The following is a 14,898-nucleotide window of genomic DNA, read 5'->3' on the forward strand; positions in this document are numbered from 1 at the left end:
TCACAAGGAAGGGTGGAAATTCTGGACTCTGAGATCAGCACTGCCCCAACCAGATGGGAGCAGATGTGCAGCGAGTACCTGATGGAGAAGCTGCCTCACAGCAAGACACCCCCCAGGGTTCCTCCTCTCTCAGCCTTCTCATTCCTCCCATTCTGTGATGGTTTTCTCTTACTGTTCCTTCCATGTCCACTCCAGCCCAAACCATCCTCTCTGCTTCTCTTGGTGAATGCATCTAAAGCACCTAGGGGTCTGGTAAGTGGTGGGCACAGTGCCACACCTTGCTCAGGAGGGTGGGGAAGTCCTGGAGGGTTGCTAACACCCAGGGCCTCTGTCTCCTTAGACAAGCATGGGAACTGAAGGGCAGAATGCACCCTGCAATTAATGAAGATGACAATCCAGGAAACGGCTAAACCACTTGGTAAGGAGAGGGGATGTGTAATATGAGTGTCAATAGCCTTTTCGGAGCCTCTCTACAGCCAAACACTCCAGCAAAAAAAAGGAAAAACACAAATGCAACTCCCAATGTCTGAGGACTAATGGAGGTCTGCAGGGAATGTTTCCAGGGAAGAGAAAGATGGGGGTGCAATACAACTCACTCAGCAAGACTTTCTTTAAAGTTATTTTGAAATCTCTCTTCTCCCAAAAAGTCTGCTCCGCAGCCACCCAGATCTTGCCTACCAGCTTCTCCCACTGTACCTCTCCTTGAGAGCAATGTGGTTCCTTCTTCTCTTGCCTTTTCCAAACCATTTCTCACCATCACCTCGTCCCCCACCCCATCCCCTTAAATTCACAAGTGCCTAGGACGTTGGTGAACAAACACTGATCCTTTTTCTTTTTTTTCTTTTCTTTTCTTTTTTTTTTCTTGAGACAAGGTCTCTCTTTGTTGCCCAAGCTGGAGTGCAGAGGTGCAACCATCGCTCCCTGCAGGCTTAAACTCTTGGGCTCAAGTGATCCTCCCACCTCAGCTTCCCTGGTAGCTTGGACTACAGGAATAGGTCATCACGCCCAGCTAATTTTGGGGTTTGTTTCTGTTTTCAGAGACAGGGTCCTGCTTTGTTGCCCAGGCTGGTCTTGAACTCCTGGGCTCAAGTGATTCTCCTGCCTCAGCCTCCCAAAGTGCTGGGATTACAGGCATGAGCCACTGCACCCGGCCTGGATCCCTTTTCTTTGCAAGCTAAAGAGGAATGAAATTGCAAATGCTTATAATACAATGGCTTTCTCCGACACATATATAAATGTGGAAAATTTGCTAGCATAGAGATTCTGAAACCTTCCTTTCTAAACAAAGAACGCAGAGTGTTCACAAAAAGCATACCCTGCCCTAGAACAGCATGTACATCCTGGCCTAACAGACCTGGGAGTCAGATTTCATTAGAGAAGATGTGTCAGCTAGATGATGCCTCACATGTCTTCATCCTGACATTCTGCATCCTTCTCGTTCTTCAATTTTAATTACCATAATGACAATTACAAAGTGTGTCCTGGCTGGGAGTGAGGGTGTTTCCACTTGGTTGGGTTCCCTTCCCCAATCCCCGACCATGTCACTGTGGATTACACTCTGAGACAAAGACAGATCAGTTTTGGCCAAGGAGGAATCTGGCCTTTGGCCAGGCCCTGAACTGTCTCCCTCTGGTATATCTTGATGTCAGTTTGTCTAATTTTACCAATAAGCCTCAGGGCCCAGAAGAAATCAAGGCAAGGACAGGAGATCAAGATAAATATCACAAATGGCCTAATCACCTAACTGACAACTTTTGCTGTTTGGGAAAATCTTGTGAGCTAGCTAAGAACTTGAGGGCTGAACCTGAAGTCAACATTGCATTGAATTCTGAAACCCACTTGGTTGCAATTAGCCAGGGGCAGGGTTGGTGTTTTTTGCTTGTTTGTTTGTTTTCCTGCAGTGAATTATTACTTTTATTTTATTTTATTTATTTATTGAGACAGAGTCTTGCTGTGTTACTCAGATTAGACTCAGACGCCTGGGCTCAAGCAATCCTCCTGCCTAATCTTCCTGAGTCCCTAAGATTACAGGTGTGTGCCACAGTGCCCAGCAAATTAATGTGACTGTTGTGTTAGAGAGATTTGGCAAGGATGGGGCAAACAGAGGGTCACTTAAACCAAGTATGTATCTAACAGGTTCCTTTGAGTAACAAGTTCTATAAACCAGAGTTGTGCTAAAAAATTCACAGAACATTTTTCAAGGGAAAACAGTTGAAGAGGTCTCGTGGCCATAGGTGGGGTAATCAATTGTCCCAGTTAGCCTGGTTCCAGGGAATTTCATGATGTGCAGGACTTTCAGTGCTCAACCCAGGACAGTCCCTGGGCAAACTTGGATGGTTGGTCACTCCATGTGTACCCACAAGCCTTGGCTAATGACCATTGTTGGAGCAGAAGGGGAGCAATACTGAAGGGAGGATGGATAGGGAAAGCACTGAAAACAAAGGCCTTCAAAAAGGCTAACTTGCTCACAAGAGATCTAATTTCTCTATAGTTCAAAATTGACTGTTAATGTCAGCTATTCCAAAGTGCATACAATCTACTTGGTCAACAAGGGATTTCATGATCAGTGACTTCGGGAAATGCTACAAACTCCACCAATTCTCCTTATGGAGTCTCCACGTACATCAACACTTCAAAGGCTCTGAGAAGCCCTGCAGTAGTGAGCATATTTAGTTTAATACACTCAGTATGTCCCAAATAGATCTGACCACACAAGCCTTTTGTACTTAATGGTTATGATCACACAACTGGATACACTTTGAGAAATGGAGATCCTACCCACAAAACCATAAATGACTTAGGAAGTGCATGACTTGCATTCAGTAAGACATGCACATCTATTTCAGAAGTCAACACATTTCTCTTTGTACTCAATAAAAAGCATATTGTAACCTGAGCTAAAATAGTGCCATGATCTATATTTATTTTTCATAAGACACTTGGAGAAAATGACTGAGATCTATACAAGATTTTAAAGTGTGAATAGAACCAGTCAAAACAGTATTAAAAAGACTAAAGACCTGAACTTGAAACACAATCTAAAGGTAACATGTGGATGGATGCAAGAAAAGTATTTGGTATCAGATGGATGTGAGAAAGGTATTCATTCATTCCATTCATTCATCTGACAAATTAATTAAGCATACATGTGCTAGGCACTGTACTAGGCCCAGAGATACAGTAGTGAACAAGAGAGAAAGACAAGGTTGCTACACTCTTCATGCCTGAGTCTTCCAATCTTAAATTTCAGTAAGGACTAAGCACAATAGTAAGAAACTGCAGGGGTACATAGGAGATTCAGGAACTCAGATTCAGTGGGTGGTCATGAGGGCTTCTTCCAAGAGGAGGTGATGTCAAGGCTGAGACCCAGTGGGTAAAGTGGGTGGGCCAGGAGCAGTGTGTGTAGGAGTGTGGTGCTGGGCAAAGAGAGTGCTCTAGGCAGAAGGAACATGTGCAAAGGCCTGGAAGTGAAAAAGAGCTCAGAGCATTCTCTACAGATGCAAGTTTTGCTCCTGAGATTAGCGCTAGAATTCACTTTAGCACACAGCAGGACCTCCATACACTGTGGCTATTATTATTATTATCATCACTATTATGCTGAGGAAGACAACCTTGCATCAAGAAGTTCAATCTGACCCTTCCTATACCTCTATATCTCCCAAGCAAGGTTGATTGCTTTGTGCTTGGCCACATTTTATGATTCCTAAAATCTGTTTAAAGCTTACAGACTTCTCCTTCTGGAAAACAAAGCTCCCTGTGAAGGCATAAATCTACAGATTAATAAACTCTACATTTCTGATTTATTTTTTCCTTCATTGTGCACTGGTTCCCTCCAGGTTCCAAAGAAAACAGCCCCAATGCCTGCCTCAGCAACCTTGACACTTCTTAGCTTCTTCACAAGATGCTTCCTGCAGCCCAAGACCCTCAGGGCAGGTGAATGTCAGCAGAAGCTTACGGGGCCACTTGAATTTTTTTTTTTTTTTTTTTTTTTTTTAAATTTTAGACAGAGTCTCGCTCTGTTGCACAGGCTGGAGTGCAGTGGCATGATCTCAGCTCACCCCAACCTCTGTCTCCTGGGCTCAAGTGATCCTCCCACCTCAGCCTCCTGAGTAGCTAGGACTACAGGCACATGCCACCATGCCCAGCTAATTTTCATATTTTTTTTTGTAGAGTAGCAGCTTCGCCATGTTGCCTAGGCTGGTCTCAAACTCCTAGGCTCAAGAGATCCTCCCACATTGGCCTCCCAAAGTGCTGGGATTACAGACATGAGCTACCACGCCTGGCCACCACTTGGAGTTTTTACTTAACCCACAACCACTGATTCAAGTGTGACTTCCCCAAGTGGTAAAGCACAGATGCGCTCTTGATGGAGACTTTGATTAGTAAAACCAACCCTAACAGTGTCCGTTCTGGAGGCCAGATCATGTATCCATAATAAGACATTTAACAGCAGGGGCTACCCAGGGCAACACTTACCCCTCTGAAATTCCAGGCTTTAGGAGAGGGAAACATGGGAAAGTTGTTTTGCCGCTGCCGTTTAGGCCTAGAAGAGAAAAGACAATGTATTCATTATTCAGTGGTTGGATATTCAGAGGAAGTCACTGCTTTCAAATGCAGGTTTATCAAAAAGAGAGATGCCTCAAGAAATGGCCCAAACAAGGTGGATGGAGTTTTCAACAGCTCTGCAATCTTCAGCAGCCAAATTCACCCCAAACTCCTTCTCAGTTCCCCAGCAGGAAAGTCCCAGAGTCCCTTAAAATAGCCCTTCATCTGTACAAAGTAAAATAAAATCTAACATGCAACCTGGATGCAATAAAAAAGTCAGACCAGACTCCCAATCTTTATCTTGAATTTTCACATAGACGCAATTCCCACATGGACACTATCAGGAGATGTATAGCTTCAGCTCAGCCTGGAACTCTCCCTTGTCACACAGACATGCTTGGGAGTTCCAACAAGGGGTACATTTGAGCTCCAGGTTTTTAAAGCAACCATCAATGGGACATTTAGCCCCCGCGTAACAAGCTGAAACTGGTTTCCTCACCTGTTAACCTCTCAACATGAATCAATTTCCTTAGAGGCAGTGGAGGCAGCTTCCAGACAGACCAGCACAAAGACACTCCAGGCACACCAGAAGCACCTTATTTCTGTCTCCTAATCAAATTTTGTAGCTGCCAATATAACTACAGGAATACCTTTTTCAATATTTTTATGGATAAATTACTCCCCTAAAACATGTGATGTCTGTCAATATGGATATTCAGATTTCATGTTTGCTGAAAAGCATCTCTGAAAAGCATCCACCTTGGACTTTTCCTGGGGCTTTAGTCACTGATGTACCAAAAGGCTGGCCAGGCGCAGTGGCTCACGTCTGTAATCCCAGCACTTTGGGAGGCCGAAACAGGCAGATCACTTGAGGTCAGGAGTTCAAGACCAGCTTGGCAAACATGGTGAAACTCCATCTCTACTAAAAATACAGAAATTAGCCAGGCATGCTGGCGGGCACCTGTAATCACAGCTACTCGGGAGGCTGAGGCAGGAGAATCGCTTGAACCCGGGAGGCAGAGGTTGCGGTGAGCTGAGATTGCACCACTGCACTCAGCCTGGGTGACAGAGCGAGACTCCATCTCAGAAACAAACAAACCGCAAAAGGTTGGTTACACAATAGTCACTTTTACCTTGACCTCTCTGCTGTAATCAGCAATAATGCAAGGCAGAAAGCATGTAGTGACCAGTGTACAGGCTTTGTGGTATGTTAGAGCTGAGTAAAAATCTTGATTGGCTCTACCATACAAAAGAGATAAAATACAAGGTAATTACAATAATAGCAGCAACTAACCAATACTGAGCACTTTAAAAAGCATATGCTAATATTTTACATAGTTAATCCCATGACTCTCATCCTGTGAGTTAGGATGCATTATTGTACCCAGCACTGATGCCTAGGGATATTAAGTGCTTTGATTCTGATCACACAGATGAAATCGGGATTCTGTTCTTAGTTGTCTGACCTCAAATACCATGGTGTTTATTAGCGCTGTGACTCTGAACACGAGGCTTAATTTCTTGAGCTTTGGTTTTCTTACATGCAAAACAGGGGAAATAATACCCTCTGTGTTGAGTCAAGATGAGATGAGGACTCTAACTCTGGTTCTGTCATTGCTGTTTTTACCAGACTCTAACTCTGGTTCTGTCATTGCTGTTTTTGCCAGCTGTCAGCATGGTGCTCCTGTCCCCCTTTCTCTCTCAACACCTAGCTCCAAGAACAGCATTCAACCCAGGATGCAGGGCTGACACAGAAGAGCCAGGGCAACTCACCAAAACTATGGGAACTCCCACCTGATGTGCCTTTAAACCAGGCCCCCTCCTGCCTCAACCTCCTCTTCACCCACACGTAAGCAATAAAAACCCAGGCTAATAAGATCGCAAGACAGAGAACATGTGGGTGGTTATTTATGTTTCATACCCTTCTCCATTAAGTTACATGTTGGCCTAAGTCCTTCTGAAAATAAATGTCTGTTTTAAAACAAAATTTTTGGATTTCAACAATACTTCTCCCTGGATACCACTCCCTTCCCTCTCAGTCATAACTGGGCTTTGCTTTCCTAACTATTTGATGGAATTCATTGCTTCTAAAGTAACAATATATACCAGAACATTCTGAGTAAATGTGTCTTTGTCTTATATGTTGCAATCCACAGAAGATCACACATAATGTTAATTATCACAATAATTAACACAGATTCAATTACAGATGTGCCCAGGACTAAGCACTTTAGGTACTCTAAGTCTCACAATAATCTTATAAGGTAGCTTATTATGTTACAATGTAAATACATGACATACAGACAGCATTATAACGGTGTTATATAACATTTTATACACAATATATTATAATGGCATTACATACATTTAAATAAATAACCTTACATCATAATTTTATATAACATTATGTAATATGATATAATGGGAACATTGTCACTACTGCATTTTATAGATGAGATAAACTGAGGCTCAGAGAGGTTAAACCACATGCCAGAAGTCACACAGCTATTTGGTGGCCAATTTGGGATTCAAACCCAGATGTGTCTGACTCCAGATCCAGAGGATGCAGTCCCTCTCACATGAAGAGAAGCCCCCCCAAACAGGGCAAAGCATACCCCTGAAAGAAAGCTGCCTGGGGGTTCCTTGTGGGAGGGCAGCAGCTTAGCAGGGCTTCCCACCATCAGGCCTCATAGCCAAAGAAAAAGCATCAGAGCAAATCTGTCCATTCGGGACACTGTTGGGTAACTTAAGTGTCCCTGTGTCAGCTGAAGAAGCTGCCAGGAGAGCTACCGAGAGAAGGGCTGTCCCTAATTGTTAGCTCCCACCTTCCTCTCATCCCACCACCATTCAGGCTTCCGGTCATTCACATTAGCTACAGTCCCTCTTAACAATTCTAGGCCAGGCACAAGACTCATGCCTGTAATCCCAGCATTTTGGGAGGCCAAGGTAGGAGGATCGCTTGAAGGCAAGAGTTCAAGACCAGCCTGGGCAACATAGGGAAACACCATCTCTACTAAAAATGAAAAAAAATTAGCTGGGCATTGTGGTGCCTGCCTGTAGTCCTAACCACTTGGGAGGCTGAGGTAGGAAGATTGCTTAAGCCCAGAAGTTTGAGGTTGCAATGAGCTATGATTATATTACTGCCCTCCAGCCTGGGTGACAGAGTGAGACCCTGTCTCTAAAAATAATAATAAATGTTTGAAAATTATATCCTGATACCATAATAGCCTCCTGATAGTTTCCTCCTTCTCCCCAGCCAAACACTACCACCCAGGTGGCTTTAATGCACAGATTCAGGGAAGGAGAACCATACTGATGAGAAGGCTTCTTGATGAAGCTGGCGAAGGATCCTAGCAGCATAAAGTGCACCATCACGGAAGCACCAACACCAGGTCCTCACCAAAGGAGGGGCCTCTCAGTCCTGGGTATATTTCTTCTATTGTAGAAGCAGTATTTTGCACAATCAGCAAAAGTCCAAGTGAGAAAATAGCACTTGATGCTGCAGGTTTCCCAGACACAAAGACACTCAGCTGAGCTTCTGAACAAGGCTTGGAGGGCTTGTCTATCATCTGTGTCCAGCCCTCAGGCTCCTCATGTGAGCAGGCTGTGCATGGTGTACACACATGGTTACAAAGCACAGCCTTCTGTCTAGGCAGCATTTCCCAGTGTCTCACAGATGTCACAAGGATAAGTATGACCACTTCCATAGAGGGATTCACAGGAAAGCCAGGGATGGGTGAGCAGCAAGAGAGAAACTTCCAAGATTGTTGGAGGGGTTGGAGTTGGGGGGCTGCTATCGTGGAGGGAGGTTACAACCCTACAAAAGGTGGGAAAGAAAAGCCACAAGCTCCCCACCCTTGGGAAAGCTCATAATAGAAATGGAGAAATGCCCACACTAGCGGAGAAAAATCAGCATTCAAGGTTCAGTTAGGTAATGATCTCAAATTCAAGTGTATGTGTCTGGAATCAAACAGAATAAGGTCAGTAGCAATAGGCCTTAGGGTTAGTGCAGAATTTATTTTCCCACCATGTGAAAACAAATGTGACTGTTTCTCGTCACCTTGAGAAGAGGTTTAGCGACCACTTATACAACAGCTTCTTAGTATGGGTTCAGAATTGAACATGTATTTAGACTGCTCCTGCTGTCTGCGCACTGTGTGGGGCTCAGAACATGGTGTTTAGGGAAGAGCCAGCTTGGGGTTCTAATAGTGGCTCCCTCCCTTTCTTGGTGGGGGACTTCAAGCAAGTTCCCTACTCTCTACTCCCTCTGAGCCTCCATTTTCTCATCTGTAAAGTGGGGCTAATAATCCCTTTTCAAAAAATTGAAGGAATAAATTCATGTACTAAAAAAAATGGCTAGCAGGGAGTCTGGCACTTAGTAGGTACTCAAATTAGCTATTATCATTATGAGAAGACTCCTTCTTTAACCCAGTAAGGGTAAATGTTAGTTACCATTATCATTGGTGAGGCTCATATTGGAGGGCCAATGAAATTTACATCTCACTCTTAAGGACTGGGTAAAATATACACAAAAGAAAACAAAGGCTTCAATGTGTTATGAATATTTGTTTTAGATAACAACATGGCCACAAATCTGGACCTGAGGTAACCATGAAAAGAGACTTCTCTTTTCTAATTTCCTAACTCCACTTTCCCTTCTCAAAGACTACCACCTTTGTCAGCAAGTTGTATATGTTTTAAATATTTTACTGTCTGAATTCTTAATCCAGAACATCTTGCTAACGAAACTTTTTTCGTCTTTTCTCTTGTTTTACCTCTCTTTATCCATCAGAACAATTGTAGCATTACTAGAAAAATCAAACAGCTATACACTTTTTAAGAGAAATCTGTGCCGAATGTGGTACCACCTGTGCCAGGTATTTTTATTCTGATTGAACCACTTAAGAAGATAATGGCTTCTTTCATTTAAACATCTTTTTAGTTTCTGTTTTTAGGACATAGTTGATGAGAGACTGGCAGGTGTTTAGCCAGGTGAAGACCCAATTCTTTGTGGAGAAGCTCACTGTGAAGAGGTAGTTTGCAGAATAGAAAGCTCATCACTTTGGCCTGTCTCTCTCTTGAACAAAGGGACATCCCAATAACGTTTCTATGGCTCAATGAGTCACACTCAGCTTCATTCTACTCATGCCATGGCTGCAACTCCAACTCTTTATTTCCTCATAAATTACGGGAAAAAAGAATCACAGAGGCTGCATGCGGTGGCTCACGCCTGTAATCCCAGCACTTTGGGAGGCCGAGGCAGGCAGATCACCTAAGGTCAGGAGTTTGAGACCAGTCTGGAAAATATGGTGAAACCCCGTCTCTACTAAAAAAATGCAGAAATTACTGTACATGGTGGTGCATGCCTGTAGTCCCAGCTACTTGGGAGGCTGAGGCATGAGAATCACTTGAACCCGGGAGGCAGAGGTTGCAGGGAGCCGAGATCATGCCACTGCACTCCAGCCTGGGTGAAAGAGCAAGACTGTCTCAAAAAAAAAAAAAAAAAAAAAAAAAAAAATCACAGAACCTCAGAAATGGTCAGCTGGTACAATTTCTCAGTCACTAGCTGAATCCTCTTTGCAGCAGTCCAGCTGAGAATGGCCCCTTAAAGACAGCCCTCACCTTTGGAGAATGTGTCTGTACCCTACTCGTGGGAGCTCACCCACTAATTTATTCACCAATATTATTGAGCAGCTACTACATGTCAGGCATGGTGCCAGACATTAGAGATCAGCAGTGGACAAGAAATTCAGTTCCTGCTTTCAGGTCCTCACAGGGCATTCAGATCCACCCTCTTCCCCTCCAAAAAATTACAACATGGCAAATTGCTTTTTTTTAAGTGGTAGTGAGGAGTGCCGCAGGGTCTCGACCAAAGTTTGAGGAGCCAGAAAGACCTCCCAGAGAAAATGAGGCCTCTCTGAGACCTAACAGAGAAGAAGGACTCAACAGGTGATGAGAAAAGGGAAAAGCAGGCCAAGCCAAAGGAAAACCATGCTAAAAAGGCAGAAGGGAAAAGACAAACAAAATAGACATTAAATAGATAAAACTGGCCAAATTCAAAAAGAGGTGGAAAGGACACTAATAAATACTGTTATGAATAGGGTCACATAACTACAGATTAAATAGCAATTAAAATTTAAAGCTTCTCAGTGCTTTGGGTGGCCAAGGAAGGAGGATCACTTGAGGCCAGGAGTTCCAGACCAGCTTGGGCGACACAGCAAAACCAACTCTACAAAAAAAAATTTTTTTTAATTAACCAGGCATGGTAGCATGAGCCTATAATCCCAGCTACTCAGCAGGCTGAGGTGGGAGGACTGCTTGAGCCTAGGAGTTCAAGGCTGCAGTCAGGGATGATAATGTCACTGCACTCTAGTCTGGGCAACCATAAGAAGGCCCCATTTTAACAAATAAATAACGACTACAATAAGAATGTTATCAATAATTTTATGGCATTAAATTTGTAAACTTAAAGAAAATGCAGAAATCCCTAGGAAAATATAACTTATTAAAACTGTCCCAAGAAGAAATAAAAAGCCTGAATAGCCTTATAATTAATAAAGAAATGAGAGAAAATGTCAGGCCCAGACAGTTTAACTAATGGATTCTATTGAACTTTCCAAAGAAAAAACAAAAACCAGATCATTTCAATCTTATACAAACTTCTATAGAAGATAAAAAGCATCAAGAGTTAAGAGGTAAATAAAGGAGAATATAGCACATGTGAAGAACTGGAAGAAGTATGATAACTTTAATGTTTATTGATAAGGAAGTAGATTAAATGAAACTACATTCTTTTTTTTTTTTTTTTTTTGAGACAGAGTCTCGCTCTGTCGCCCAGGCTGGAGTGCAGTGGCGCAATCTCGGCTCACTGCAACCTCTGTCTCCCGGGTTCACGCCATTCTCTTGCCTCAGCCTCCTGAGTAGCTGGGACTACAGGCACCCGCCACCACACCCGGCTAATTTTTTGTATTTTTATTAGAGATGGGGTTTCACCGTGTTAGCCAGGATGGTCTCAATCTCCTGACCTCATGATCCACCTGGCTCAGCCCCCCAAAGTGCTGGGATTACAGGTGTGAGCCACTGCGCCTGGCCACTACATTCATTTTTATAGTGGAAGATCATATAGAACTATATAGTAATAAAAAAGCTCAAAAAAAGGAAAAAATGAAAATCCAAGTTATAGGAGATATATATGATATGATATGATATATTATTTAGAAACACACAAAATACTACTCTATTGTTTATAGTCATATATATGTAATAAAAATGTAAAAACTCCAGATGTTAAGACTATTTCAACCGGAGAGGAGTGATTACCTCCAGGGAGAGAGGGAAGGTATAGGGCCTGGGATGGAGCACACAAAATCTGAAGCAAATATGGCTAAATGTTGGATGTATAGTGGATAGTGGGTACAGAGATGAATGCTATACAAAGATACAGAATTAGGTCCGTATATGTAGGATGAGGGCCCTGGAAGGGCACAGCCCAACTGTTGACAGTGATTGATTACATAGCTGGGGTGGTATTTAGGGTAAGGTAAATGTGGACATTATCCTTTATATTATGTATTTCTTAGTCTTTTACTATGAAAATATATTGTGGATATATTGCATATAATGAACATAATGCAGATTATAATAACATATATTAGCTGGTGGGGAAGGAGGCAGAAAGGCATGAGATGAGGCTGGATAGGTGGGCAAGGCAGGGAAGCAGAGTCAGGGATTTGGCCATAGGGTGATGGGGCTCCACTGAAGCATGGAGTGACATGATAAGATTTGCCTTTTAGAAAGATCTCTCTGGCAACGGAGGGGAAAAGACAGTCAGGGGTCCAGAGTGAAAGCAGAGATAAGCTGGAGGCTACTGCAGACATCCAGACCCTGTGTGGCCTGTCTCAGGGAAACTTTCAAGATTCTGAAGGCAAGGGAGTCATAGGTGTCCACTGAAACTCTTTTCAACCATTCTCCACCCTCTGTCAGCCTTTTTTTTTTTTTTAATTGAGACAGAGTTTCACTCTTGCTGCCCAGGCTGGAGTGCAATGGCGCAATCTCTGCTCACTGCAACCTCCACCTCCCGGGTTCAAGTGATTCTCCTACCTCAGCCTCCTGACTAGCTAGGATCACAGGCATGCGCCACCATGCCCGGCTAATTTTGTATTTTTAGTAGAGACAGGATTTCTCCATGTTGGTCAGGCTGGTCTCGAACTCCCGACCTCAAGTGATCTGCCTGCCTCGGCCTCTGAAAGTGCTGGGATTACAGGCATGAGCCACCGTGCCCAGGCTTTTTTTTTTTTTAAATACAGCATTATTCAATTGAAATATCATGTGAACCACATATGTAATTTTTCTATTAGTCATATATATAGTATATACATACTTATATATATATTATATTATATATTATACATTAAATATTATATATTATATATTATATATTACATATTATGTATGTTATATAATATATAATACATATTATACATAATATATTTATATATTGTATATGTTATATAATATATATGTTATATTATATATGTTATATAACATATATATGTTATATTATATATTATATATGTTATATAACATATATATGTTATATTATATATTATATATGTTATATAACATATATATGTTATATTATATATTATATATGTTATATAACATATATATGTTATATTATATATTATATGTTATATAACATATATGTTATTTTATGTATATAAAATATATATAATATATATAAAATATATATAACATATTATACATAATATTTATTATATATAATAAATATTATATATTATGTATAAATATATATTATATATTATATATTATGTATAAATATATATAACATATATTATATAATATATTATATAATATATAAATATATATTATATATTATATATTATATATTATATATAATATATATAAATATATATATTATATATTATATATTATATATTATATATTATATAATATATAATATATATAAATATATATATTATATATACTAGATATTTTATACTAGATATAAAATATGTATATTATATATATAATAGATATAAAAATATATATATAATATATAATAGATATATATCTATATAATATATATACTTTTATATCTATTATATATAATAGATATAAAAGTATATAGATATAAAAGTATATATAATATATGTAATAGATATAAAAATATATCTATTATATATGTAATAGATATAAAAATATCTATTTTATATATATATATATATATATATTTTTTTTTTTTTTTGAGACATGATCTTACTCCGTAGCCCAGGCTGGAAATGTAGTGGCGTGATGATGGCTCACTGCAGCCTTGAACTCCCCAGCTCAAGTGATACTCCCGCCTCAGCCTCCTAAGACTACAGGCACACATCAGCACAACTAGCTTTTTTTTTTTCTGTAGAGACGGGGTCTCCCTATGTTGCCCAGGATGGTCTTGAACTCTTGGGCTCAAGCAATCCTCCTGCCTCAGCCTCCCAAAGTGCTAAGATTACAGGTGTGAGCCACCATACCCAGCCTATTAGTCACATTTTAAAAGTAAAAAGGAATAGATAAGTTTAGTTTTAATAGTATAGTTTATTTAACCCAGTATATCCAGATATTATTGAACACATAGTCAATAGGAAAAAAGTGTTAGAGATACTTTATTTTTTTTCATACCAAGCCTTCAAAATCCAATGTGTATTTTACACTTATGACACATCTTCATTGGCACCAGCCATGTTTTAAGTGCTCAGTTGTCACATGTGGCATGTGGCCATCATATTGAACAGCACAGTTATAGAAAAATAAGGCATTCCGTTTCCAATAACCTCTGATTGTGAAAATCCACTGCTCCATGTCTTAGCAGTTGGTGACAACCAAAATACATAAATTGAGAACCCCTGCTAAAAACGACGCATTCTCCAAAAGGGTCTTAGTGTCCATCTGAATTCAGAAACGCTAAAAGGACAAAATATTTTACAAAGGCTTTAGAGAGGTAGTACTAGATTTGTAAATACCAAATCATCTTTAGGTCACAAATGTATAAAGATCTACTTGAACAAAGCAACAAATGAAATTCTTCCCCTAAATAGGTAATATCCCAAACACATACATGTGCATAGTTTGCAAATAATATAGGACTACCCTATTCAAAACAATTCCAGAACTAGAGACGAGATCAAAATGATTTTTTAAATCCATGAAATTATACTATATTTGTAGTTCCTCTTCTGTAAAACGCTTGTTCAGTTCATTTGCTCATTTATATAAAGAAGTGTTCTTTTTTTATTGATTGATCAATAAGAATTTTTCATATATTCAGGACATAGCATGTAGCAATGTGTCTGG

The 14,898-nt window shown here is 40.6% G+C and overlaps 1 protein-coding gene across 6 annotated transcripts in view; it reads right to left on the bottom strand.

Moving 5' to 3' along the window:
- Positions 1-14,898, bottom strand: part of ARHGEF3 (Rho guanine nucleotide exchange factor 3) — a 349,977-nt gene that overhangs the window by 226,092 nt on the left and 108,987 nt on the right. For all 6 annotated transcript variants that reach the window (XM_019024441.3, XM_055383168.2, XM_055383170.2 and 3 more), the window contains one exon: positions 4,477-4,543. In XM_019024441.3, the coding sequence (XP_018879986.1) occupies positions 4,477-4,543 (67 nt within the window). The remainder of the gene's footprint in view (positions 1-4,476; positions 4,544-14,898) is intronic.

This window comes from Gorilla gorilla, chromosome 2, assembly GCF_029281585.2.
Source record: "Gorilla gorilla gorilla isolate KB3781 chromosome 2, NHGRI_mGorGor1-v2.1_pri, whole genome shotgun sequence".
Classification (NCBI taxonomy): domain Eukaryota; kingdom Metazoa; phylum Chordata; class Mammalia; order Primates; family Hominidae; genus Gorilla; species Gorilla gorilla.